The following is an 11,445-nucleotide window of genomic DNA, read 5'->3' on the forward strand; positions in this document are numbered from 1 at the left end:
TGAAGTTTCAGGCAGAAGATAAAGGGAATTTCCTATTTCCTATTTGTTTCGGTGGAAGTCGCCCAGGAAGAGTCTGCAGCAGGATTAGAATCAAAAGCTGTGAGATACAGCACTGGAAGGTAGCTCCTTACGATAAACATGTTCAGGAAAAACATCTGCTGTTTAACATCATCACTGAGCAAGTTTCAATGCCTGGGAGTGATCCCTGGCACTGCCTGAATTACAGGGATGGGTAAAACAGATCCACTCCAGCCCTGCGTGCATTTCCCATTGAGCATCTCAGGTCCTACTGGGATCACTGGGCTGAACATCCCAGCACGGGGAATCGCTGGATAATGCTCAGGAAGCTGGTGACTGCAAGTAGTGCTACAAGAGCTTTGTGTGAGAGCTAGTAATGATGGAACAGGCAGGTTTATTCAGTTTCAATCAGTTTTTATGAATTACTAGGAAAAAGGGGATATAATTACAGAGCTCTACGGAAAACGTCATGAAATAGTCTAAAGAATTCAATGGTGGTGTGTTCTTGCTAATAATTCATTGCATGGAGAGAGTAAGCTCCTCTCCCAGAATAACATGGAGCTCTCCTGGGAATGGAAAATGAGCCCTGGGAAGCATCGGCCAGCCCTATCACAGTAGCCCAGGTCTGTCTGCATGACTTCCTGCCCAGCGATCCTCTACCGCTGTGCTATGGCTTCAATCCGCTCCCGGAGCATCCGTGCCCAGTCCTGCCCCCGCTCCAGAGGAGTGGACCTGGTCTCCATCGCCGTTAAGGCAGTGATTTCAGGGGGGAGCTGGGGAACCAGGCCGGCTCGCAGCAGGGCGTCCTGAAATTTAGCTGCAGAGGCTGGAGCTAAGCAACACCGGGGCATGCTGAAAAGGAAAGAAAAGCAAGAAAACTTTTGATGTAAGTAAGCCCTGAACCGGAGATGCTGGAGGAGCAAAGGGAGAAGCGATGCTCCAGTCCCTGATGCTTCTGACCACAGCTGTCCTTACCCGGTCGGCTGCGAGTAGTGGTAGTGAACGGCCACGGCAGAGTGGGGACACAGCAGGTAGCAGTTTTCCTCCCAGCAGCGCCGCATGGCTCTCACGATGTCCTCGTTGGAGACTGAGCACGAGCACAGGGTCTCGGAGAGCTGCAATCCAAGGAAAACAGGGAGGTCTGCACAGGGCATCACCACCCGACGTGTTCCCAGCAGGGCTTGTGGCACAGGCACGCAGCAGAGCAGTTCGAAACAGGGAGGCTGGAGGATGGAGCTCCCCAGGGCCTGAAGGAAAAGGGGTTGCTACTGCAGCTGGGGGATGAGGCACTGCTGGAAACGGCCACGGGGCCAGGGCATGAGCGAGGGGTTTCTATCCCCAAGTGCTGGGAGCGTGGGTGGAGAGGAGGTGAAACTCAGCTGCTCAACTCCGCATTGCTATTTGCACCCTCCAAGAGATTTTCTGAGGGCTTGTAAAACCCACCTCAGTGTAACAGCTCTTCTTTTAACAACGTAATTTTTTAGTATTTATTTTGCTGCTGTGTAGGCAGGAGTGGGCACTGAGCAAAGGATGCTCAGTGGGGGACAGAAGGTGTTGAATGGGAAGAGGTAGGACTTTGCGTCTGGCCCAAAGAGCCTTGAAATTCAAATGTTCCATTTTCTCTTGTATTTGTCTCTGGTTTGTGTTCATGCTCCCACTTGCCACAACATCAAGGCTGAACTGCAGCACCAAACCCAGCAGACCCACTCCCAAACGCCGTGCTCGGCTCATGGCAGCCCCCACTGCACGACGTACCGGTGGACGGTCAATGCCGATGCTGGAGTGGCCAAGGAGGGGCTGGTTTCACATCCTACTTGAATAACTGTAGGCATTTTTTAAATTAGTTTTGCAAAGAAGAAAGGAGTTTCTTTTTAAAAACATAATTTAAAAGGAGTTTTTATCATCTCCATGTGCACACATTGATTAATCACACACACACACACACACACACACACACATACTGCCGCGTGCGTGAGGAACTGACCTTTCTGTGCAAATCCTCCGGCAGCTTAAGGCTTTTCGATACACTGAATTGTTCCATCAGCGTTTTGATCAGGTGGCTGTTGGAGTCTGAGAACAACCAGAGGATCCTCTCCACATTGTAGGGCTCCTGCGATAACAAGGCAATAGGTGAGCAGCGGAAATTCCAGCATCGTCTCAGGGGGAGAGCACATGTGTGGATTCTCTGATGTCTAATTAGGGTTGCGGTCCTACTGCCGCCTTTTTTTGGTGGAGGCTGGAGTGGGCTTTGTGTCTTCCCCCTGCACACCTACATCCCAAGACGAGTCTTTGGGAACACAATGTCCTTCAGACCTCTGACCTGTCAGAGCAGTCTGTCAGTGACCATCAGATGAAAAAAACTTCCATGAAGGGACAACCGATAGATAAATCGACAGTGTGACCACATCTGTATGATCACCTTGAGGAACTCAGGCTAATAACACACTACGTATTTGAGAACCAGAAATATCCAGCTGTTTACTCAGTGTTGCAGATGCTGCTGTTGAGTCACCCGGCTCCCGCATGACTTAATGAGACACCCAGCTCCCTGCAGGGCTGACCCATAATCTTTATGAACGTGTAAGGCACATATAGGGCCTGACTGCCCTGTATGGCTGTGTAGCAATCAGAGTTGCAACACTGCAGCAGAAGTCAGTGCAAGACCATACGGAGGGTCCCAAACCAACTTCCCCGCTCCCTGTCTCATTCCTGCATGCCCACAAGCACGAAGAAACATTCATCCAGGTGGTTTGGCCAAGCTACCTTGTAGGAACAGACAGGACAAGGGGCATCAACTACTGAGTCCTGATCCCATCTCCTGCGTTCAAGTGCTGGTTTTGGATGAGTTCTTTTTACCTTTTAGCGGCTGACAGTGCCTGTGACCTTTTGTCTCTCCATCCTGTCCTACCTTGGTGTGTCATCAGGACTTACTCAGTCTTTCGTGTCCTTATCTGAGTGGCTTATGGCCCCGTCCTGTTCTTCATCTTCCCACCATCATCTCCCAGGGCCTCCAGCCTGTAATCTTCAGTCTAGTTTGGGTGTAGCCTGCCCTTTGCTTTAGGCTGTCCCCTAGTTTAGACTGTCCTCTGCTTCCCAACCCGGCTGTCCTGAGAAACTATGTTAGCATGTCTGGACTTTGATGACCTGCTACCAGAGATAGCACCATCCTCGTGACAGCCCTTCTCCTGCCCTTCCTTCTGCTAGTCCCACATCCAGACCTTCTCCTTCACCTTCCTTTTGTACCAGCCTTACCACTACAGATCACTCCATTGACATCAGTTAGTCAAACTGGGCCAGGACACTGGTGGAAGCACGGGCCTTGCCATTTAAGTTATTAGCCAGCTCTCTAGTCTGGATTTGTCCCATGCTACTAGAGTTGTCCAGGAGAATGTTGAGGTCCAGGCTGGAGGATAGGTTGTGCCGAGGACTGTTCCCAAGGAAAGTTTTGACATGTGGACATGAGCTGCATGTTTCTTCCTGACCTCAGGGTCAGAGAATAGCCCCTGGTTGGCTTTAGGTACTGCAAAGACACATCATCTGCTGTGATTCTCCTGGGATTGCTCCTTACGAGGCCCATCCACACTAGACTTTCTGCTTTACCTTCAACTCTTCAGTTGGTGTCTAACTAGAAAGTTTTCTCTGCTTTAGCTTAGTCTCCAGAAGAGACAACCTAAAGACGCTGTGCACTCTCCGTCCTTGAAGGTTTCCAACACCTGACTGGACAAAGTCCTGAGCAACCCAGTCTGACCTCAGGGCTGACCCTGCTTTGAGCAGGTCCCAACTAGAGATCTCCTGAATTCCCCTCCAGCATGAACCATTTGTTGAGCTATGGAAATATTTGCATGGATGCTTCAGATGTGAGCTGAGTGAGGATGTCCCATGCAGCTGCGGAGAGGGATGTGCAGAGGGATACACTCATCCAGCTCCTCTGGAATCTCTGGACATCACCTCGCCTGGATACTTTCCCTCATGATCCCAAAGTCTGGCACGTGCTGAGGTGCCTCAGCAGACCAGTGCTACAGAAGGGACACAGGCCAAGAGAGAAGCCCAGCTACCCTTGGAGCACAAATCCATGCCTCCGGCGGAAAGTCAAGCAGCCTGGTGTAGGGGCATAACGACTTACTGACTGCAAATCGTGGCAGTTCCTCCAGGCTCCCAGGTCCTCCCAATGTGTTTAAACAGCTTTTGGAAAACCCAAGTAGCTTAAGGCCACAGTGATAGAACACCAAGTGTTTCATGCTTTGGTCACTTGTTTGGAAGCAGACCCAATCCCTGTGGATCACAGGGTAGGTAAGAAACGGGAGGTATTTTGCTTCCAGGTGTTTGTTTTCTGTACCTCCATGACTTTTCATTTCTGAGGCCTCTGCCTGCCTGCTCAGACTTGTTCTGCTCCCAGCAAACTGCAGATGGCCATAGAGGCGTTTCTTCTGGGCTTCCCTACCTTCTTCCTGGTCTCTTCTCTTGCTCTTGGTGGAGCCTTTCAGAAGCATCAACAAAACCCTTGAGACATGAAGGGATTTGTAATTTTCTAAGTGTACATTTTGAGAAAACGTCCCTCTCTTGCTAACCTCGCACATAATTGAGCCCCAGAAACCCAGCACTTAACAATGAAGATTACAAAGTCAAGCCCTGAAAAGTGAGGAAGAGGAAGGTGTTTGATCTCTCTCAGCTCAGCAGTCTGCAGCATAAATGCTCAGTATGAGTCACACCTCTTAATGCATCACTGAGAGGCATTGCCAGTGGCAGAACTATGCTCACATAAACCAAGCAGAAGAGAGCAAAGGGAAAAAAAATACAAAAATACACAATATTTGGTATTTTTCATTACATACCTGAATATCCATGGCTGATGCTAACGTAGCCTTCACGCTCTCTGACAGTGAGAAATCTCCATGTTGAATAGTCCTATGAATGATGTCATTGCTGTTAACCACGGCAACAAGCCGAATTGGGAGACCCATTTTCTGGGCAATACAGCCAGCTGGAAAAAAAGTGAAAAAATACATGCATGCTTGATGAGGAAACATTCAAAGGAGATTTAGCAAGGGAGTCACTGTACAAAATGATTGAGCACATCGTTCAGTGTGACATTTCCTAATGGACTCTGAGATATGTGTCTTTGGTAGAGCTTTGGTAGAGCACCAGATTATAAAATCCAGGGATGCAATGCTCCACCTGCCATTGAACACTGACCCTTGGGCATTTCCACATCTGAAGATGGATGGACAGGGGATTGAGAGGTCAGGCAGCTGTCATTCAAGCAAGAGAGATGAAGCTTTTGTGCTCTTGCAGCTCATTAATGTTTTAGCCTCAGGTGGGCAGCCTGGAAACACAGCGACTGCAGTTGAGTGCATCAAATACTTTACTGTTTTCACAAGAGAGTTGTACGCCTATTTTGGGATGGAAGCAATCAAGGGCTCACATTTAGAAGGTCAGATTATGCAATTAAGAGTGGTTCTCTTGACTGCGCACTACCACGCAAACCAGAGTAAGACCAGGCAGGACTGCGCCCCTCTGTTAATGTCTCACTTAGGAAATCGGAGCCACAATATTTTCCTTCTTCTCTGGATTGAACACATTCTGTCCTCTTCTAATGTGCCCATCCTCAAGATAGCTACAGTCATCATCAAAGGGTGGTTTGGGATTTTCTGCACCTTGCATCAGTGACATTTAAATGAGTAATAACCATACGTGAGTAATAAAATATAAGTGGTTCTGAAGAAATCCTACCAGAGAGTGGGCGTTTTGATAAATAGCAATACCCATCATCTGCAAAGTGCTTTTAGTCCATAGGTCACAGCACTCTCTCTCTTCCCTATCTAACCTATCTTCTTTCCCTTCACCTGTGATATTTCCTCCTGCTCCTGTTGGCACAACAATTTCCACCACTGGCAGCGGGGTGGTATCGAGGGACGGGGCGCACTGAAAGTAAGCGTAGAAGTAGTGAGCCATCTGCACCATAATCCTAGACCAATTGATGGAATTCAAGCTCATCAGATTGTGTTTTCTGGCAAAATCGACATCAGCGAACAGTTCCTTGATCGGCTCATCGACTTCATCGCTGTTCCCATGAGCTGTCAAAAGGAGAAAGGAAAGATTACATCTGCCAACCTCAGCGCATCAGGCACAAAGTATTTCTGCTCTGACATAGGGCCGGTCTCAAGCCCTGGGGTTTGCTGCAGCCAGGAGTGTCCTGAGCTGCCCGTCTGCCGCGGGGGCTGCACGGAGCCAGGGGCCAAGTAGCACCACGTGGATGCCGGCTGGTTTCTGCAGACACTGGGCTCCGGGCCCTCGCTTACGCCAAGTATGTATTTGCCAGGAAGACAAACGCCTGCATTCCCTGTGAGATGCCAAGGTGAGACCTGGCCGAGCTGAGCAGCCCATGGGACAGCTCAAGCACTCAGCAGCGATTCCTAACCATTGGGGATGGCACAGAGGTAGGGGATGGACCACCTATGAAGGTGAGGGGACAGAGGGAAGGAGTGACTCTTGATCCTTTTAGCGCCAAGAAACGGTGCTGAATTCAGTTCAGCTAAACACCAACCACCTGCATGGAGGCAGCTCTGATCTGTGGGCAGGGGAAAAGGAAGCCTTGAATCACTTTTTGTCAAAGTGGGGACATCTGCTATAGGCTCCTGTTAGCGAGACATCTGGGCACGGTGGCCATGATGGCAATGACCTGGCTGGCTGCAGCTCCTAAAGCAGCAGCCTCCTGAGACTTTGAGAGTCCTGGTTTTGACACAGCAGGACCATAAACTGGACAGTTCAACAGCAATGCCAACCAGCAAAGACGTGGACGTTGTCTTCAATGACGGTGGTCATCTGAAGTTCTTGTATCTGGGTACAGAACCCCTTGGGCAGCAGAACAAAGATGTCCATGTTCTTCTGCCCTCTCACGCTCTCAATGGCCGAGCTCCCTGTGTCTCCAGAAGTCCCTGTTTCAAAGTGAAGGAGAACCAAGAAAAGCAAACACTGATGCATCAGTCAAACTTGCATTTCTGCACTTTTAGAAAAAAATGCAGAGATGCTCCATTAGATGTTTTTGGTTAGAGCAGCCACTCTGACATTGCCCAGAGATCGCTCAGCAGCCACCCACGAGGCAATACCACCCCAGGGCATCTATGAGGAGGGACATGGGATGATGGCTCTCAAGGTAAAGACCTGACCCCCTCGCCCAAAGAGGCATACTCACCCACCAGAATAGTGACGTGTTTCTTCTTTTTCTCCAAGAAGTACTGTAAGAACTGCCCCGTGCAGGACAAGGACAGATCCTTAAACGCAAAAGTAACTCCATGCCAGAGCTCCAAAACATTCAGCCCATCTTTCAGCCTGGACAGATGGACAACATCCTTGTGTCTGAACCTGCTGAAGGCCTTGTCAATCAGGTCTAGAGGGAAAACAGTTAAAGGGCCTGTTAGATTGGGTAGAGGAGTACTTTTCTGACCCATGGTTTCCTGCATCTGCATTCTTCATGCTCCTGGGAAGCTTTCTGCACAGCCGAAGACTCTCAGTGACAGATATGTGACAATTTATTCTCAGTTATTAGGAGTAAACCAGCCCCCTTTATTGTCTTCAATACCTCTACGGTGAGAGACCCCTGGGAACACCTGGCACAATCAGAGTAAACTGTGTTAAAATATAAAATGCAGGAAACATGAATTTTATCATAATGCGCTGTCAAGACAGAGGTTGCAGCTGCCCTCTGGTGGAAGTGACAGCTCTTAAAAACTTAATGTTTAAAATTGACATCAATGTTAAAAATCAGATCTCAACGCGGGTGCAGAGCAGCAGGAAGCCCTGGTGGGAGGGCACATCTGGAGCAGCAAGGAGGGCCCATCAGCCATCTCTACAGCAGTTACCAGAATCCCTATTTGCACACAGGGGACACCTTTTCCAGAAGGTAACAAGCCCCAGCAAGGTGACACAGGAGAAGAGGGTACAGAAAGGAGCAGGTGATGGTGCAACAGGCTCCATCCTCTGAGGGCTGTGCAGAGGACAGGGCAAAAGCTGGCAGACACATCTGAACGCCCCGAAATCTTTGTGCATGTCCCTGCGAGCAGCTCCGTGTGCGACTGAGGCTCACCATGGAGCGTGTTCCGTGGGATCAGCTCAGGCGTGATGAAGAGGCAGCACAGCTCCTTCACCAGCTGGCGGTAGGAGAGGCGGCTCCAGCTCTGCAGGGTGTCCTGGTCCAGCGAGGGGATGCGCTGGGGCATGAAGAGGCCTCCATCAGGTGCGTAGCCGGACAAGAGGGCTTCCTCGAAGTCAACAGTCCCCGCGCCGCCCCGCGTGCTGACGTACTCCATGGGTGCTGGGGAGCATCGCAGTCACATCCCAAGGACCCCAGAGCATCCTCTACCAGGAACAGCCCTGCACCCCGCGCTGACTCCCCCAGACACCTCCCATGGAGACAGACCGAGCTCCTCAGGTAAAAAAAAAAAACGAAAAAAAAACTCCCAAAAAATAAAAGCCACGGGGAGCTGGAGCAGCCAGGGCTGGCGCAGGGTTCGCAGCGTTGTGCGGGAAGTGGAAACGCTGCCCGGGAGTTGCTCCGAGGTGGCGGGAGCCCCCCCAGCCCGCCGCCCCCCGCCCTGCCCGGGGACACCGGGGGCAAAAACCCCGAGGGCGCGGGAGTCCCTGCGCAAGCAGCTCGTGTCCCCTGCGGCCTATCTGCAAAAGCTGGAGTTTTAACAACAAAATGCCTAAATAAAGGGAAATAACTACATTTTTCGAGCAGGCTGATTTTATCCAAAGGGGTTACAGTAAGGGCAGGATTTAACTTAGCGTAGGAAATCCTGCGCTAAACCCGCGGGATTGACGCGAATCCCACTGCGCAGCCGCTGGCGCTCCGGGAAAGGCTCCCCCCATCCACCCCAATCCCGTGAACCCCCTCCGCCGTTCCCACCTCGGGCACTGCGGCCAACGGTGCAGCCTCCCGGCCCGGCCCGCACGGGAGCAGGAAAGCGACCGAGCGCCCCGAGGCCGCGGCCGCCCCTTCCACCCCGGTCGCCCTTTGCACCGGTGCTCACGGAAAACCCGTCCCCGTTGCAACCCGCCGAGGTTCGCCGGGGCGGCCGCCCTGCGCCGAGCCTGGGAAGGGGAACGCGTGGGGAAGACGGAGCCGAGGTGGTGGTGCCGGGTGTCGGGGCTAAGGGCAGCAGCTGGGGAGAAATCGGGTTAAATATTAGGTTTTAATGGTGAGAGTGATCAAGCACAGGGCGCGGAGAGCTGTTCGTCTCCTGTATAACCCCCGAGAAATTCAAAATTGAGCAGGAGTAGCCCTGAGCCCGTCCTAACAGCCCTGTCCCGCTGATGGGGAAACTGAGGCACGGGAGGGAGAGGGGACGTGTGTGGGGCTGCGCAAAAAAAACACTAAGCTCGCCTTTGCAGGGAAGGGCTGTGCATCCCTTTCCTTGCTTTTTAGTTTAATAAGTGTTTTTTGAAGGGCAAGGTCAGCGCGTGCTGGAGGGCGTGCGGGGACTTTGGGTCAGGAAGACAAGGTGCAGAGGTACAAAGGATGGCTGATATTAGCCAGGTGCGAGTCAGGAAGGCCACGTCCACAGTAAGGGACACATTTATTGTCAAAGCGGCAGAGTCCAACCCAGCACGTGTTGCCTCTCTTGGCGAGTAACTGGAGCCATGAGAAGAGTCTCTGTAGAGAGTGGTCCAGTCTTTGCCCTGAGCATCAATGTGGAAACAGGTTCTTCTACACCCAGCATCCAAAAAAAGGACTGTTTCTGCAAGCTCCTCAGCAGGAGGCAAAAGCTAAATTTCAGGTTCTGGGCAGAGTTGCCTGTGATGGTGTTGCTCAAGGTCGAAGAGGATAGATGTAGCAGAGTAGGAAGCAAACAGCACCTTTTTAATGATATATCTGAGCTTGACGGGCCACAGCAGCATTAATAGTCTCCATTTTCTGACCACCTCTAGGGAATCAGCTAGAAAGGGAGTTACTTACTTATTATGACTATAAATTATATCACCCAGCCAGTCCACCGTAAGAAGATCTCTGTGCCCAACATTTCTCATCGCATTGTAAAGCTGAAGCCTGAGCCACCCAAACCTGTCTTGGCCCCTTACCTGCAGCCACCAAGTCCTCATGGCACATTGGCATGTAGTGGGGTGCTGACCCCATAACGAGGGTCTGACCCCATCCCAAATGTGCATCCAGGTCCTTTTGCAAGGCACTGGAAAAAACAGGCAGCAGGGCAGGACCTTGTTCTTCAGGGATGGCTTAGGCTTAAATTGATGGTGATACCACCCCAGGGACATCCCTGGAATGACCTAAAGCCTCCGAGGTCACCTGGTTAGCTGAGGCGAGCGGCCGATGTCCCCGAGCTAAGGTGCCGTTTCGGGGACATCGGCCGCTCGCCTCAGCTCGTCTCAACGTGCAGGGCAAATCCCTGAAAATAATAGAAATAAAAAAAATACTAAAAGCCACAGGATCCATTATTTGGCTTCTCTACCCTAACCTCTCCCATGACAATGTGCCAAGGTGAATTCAGGATTTTCCTTCCTTGCAGTGGTCTCTGCCCACGCAGAGGCAGAGCACACTTTGAGCCTAGCTCAAATTTAGGCCAGAAGTAGGAAAAGAACAAATCCTTAGAAAAAACTGCACAAGCTGATAGTTTTTATTACCAATGTAATAATTTAATATCACCAATGTGTATCTGAGCAGCTCCACAAAGGGCACCTGGCACACTCTGATGGGACCTCACCTACTCCCAATACTGTGGAACTTGATCATAGAACCATAAAATGGTTCAGGTTGGAAGGGACTTTCAAGATCATCTAGTTCCAAACCCCTTCCGTGGACAGAGACACCTTCCACTGATCAGGTTGCTGAAAGCCTCATCCAACCTGGCCTTGAACACTGCCAGGGATGTTCTCTGGGCAACCTGTTCCACTGCCTCACCATGCTCATTGTAAAAAATTTCTTCCTTAGATCTAGTCGAAATGTACCCGCTTTCAGTTTAAAGCCATTGCCTCTTGTCTTATCACTACATGCCCTTGTAAAAAGTCCCTCTCCAGCTTTCCTGTAGGCCCCCTTTAGATACTGGAAGGCTGCTAGAAGGTCTTCCCGGAGCCTTCTCTTCTCCAGGCTGAACAACCCTGACTCTCTCAGCCTGTCTTCATAGGAGAGGTGCTCCAGCCCTCGGATTGTCTTTGTGGCCCTCCTCTGGACCCACTCCAACAGCTCCATGTCCTTCTTGTGTTGGGGGCCGCAGAGCTGAATGCAGCACTGCAGGTGGGGTCTCATGAGAGCAGAGTAGAGGGGCAGAATCACCTCCCTCAACCTGCTGGCCACGCTTTTTTTGATGCAGCCCAGGACACGGTTGGCTTTCTGGGCTGCAAGTGCACATTGCCGGCTCATGTTGAGCTTCTCATCAACCAACACCCTCAAGTCCTTCTCCTCAGGGCTGCTGATGC

At 51.0% G+C, this 11,445-nt stretch overlaps 1 protein-coding gene across 1 annotated transcript; it reads right to left on the minus strand.

Annotated features, from left to right (window-relative positions):
- Window positions 1-674: 674 nt before the first annotated feature.
- THNSL2 (threonine synthase like 2) lies at window positions 675-8,324 on the minus strand. Its single transcript, XM_009990390.2, has 8 exons — window positions 8,102-8,324; window positions 7,211-7,405; window positions 6,801-6,953; window positions 5,862-6,092; window positions 4,851-4,999; window positions 2,003-2,128; window positions 994-1,133; window positions 675-870 (listed from the first exon to the last, which is right to left on the minus strand). The coding sequence occupies exons 1-8, from the start codon at window positions 8,322-8,324 to the stop codon at window positions 675-677; spliced, it is 1,413 nt and encodes a 470-aa protein (XP_009988692.2).
- Window positions 8,325-11,445: the final 3,121 nt, after the last annotated feature.

This window comes from Tauraco erythrolophus, chromosome 5 (assembly GCF_009769465.1).
Source record: "Tauraco erythrolophus isolate bTauEry1 chromosome 5, bTauEry1.pri, whole genome shotgun sequence".
Classification (NCBI taxonomy): domain Eukaryota; kingdom Metazoa; phylum Chordata; class Aves; order Musophagiformes; family Musophagidae; genus Tauraco; species Tauraco erythrolophus.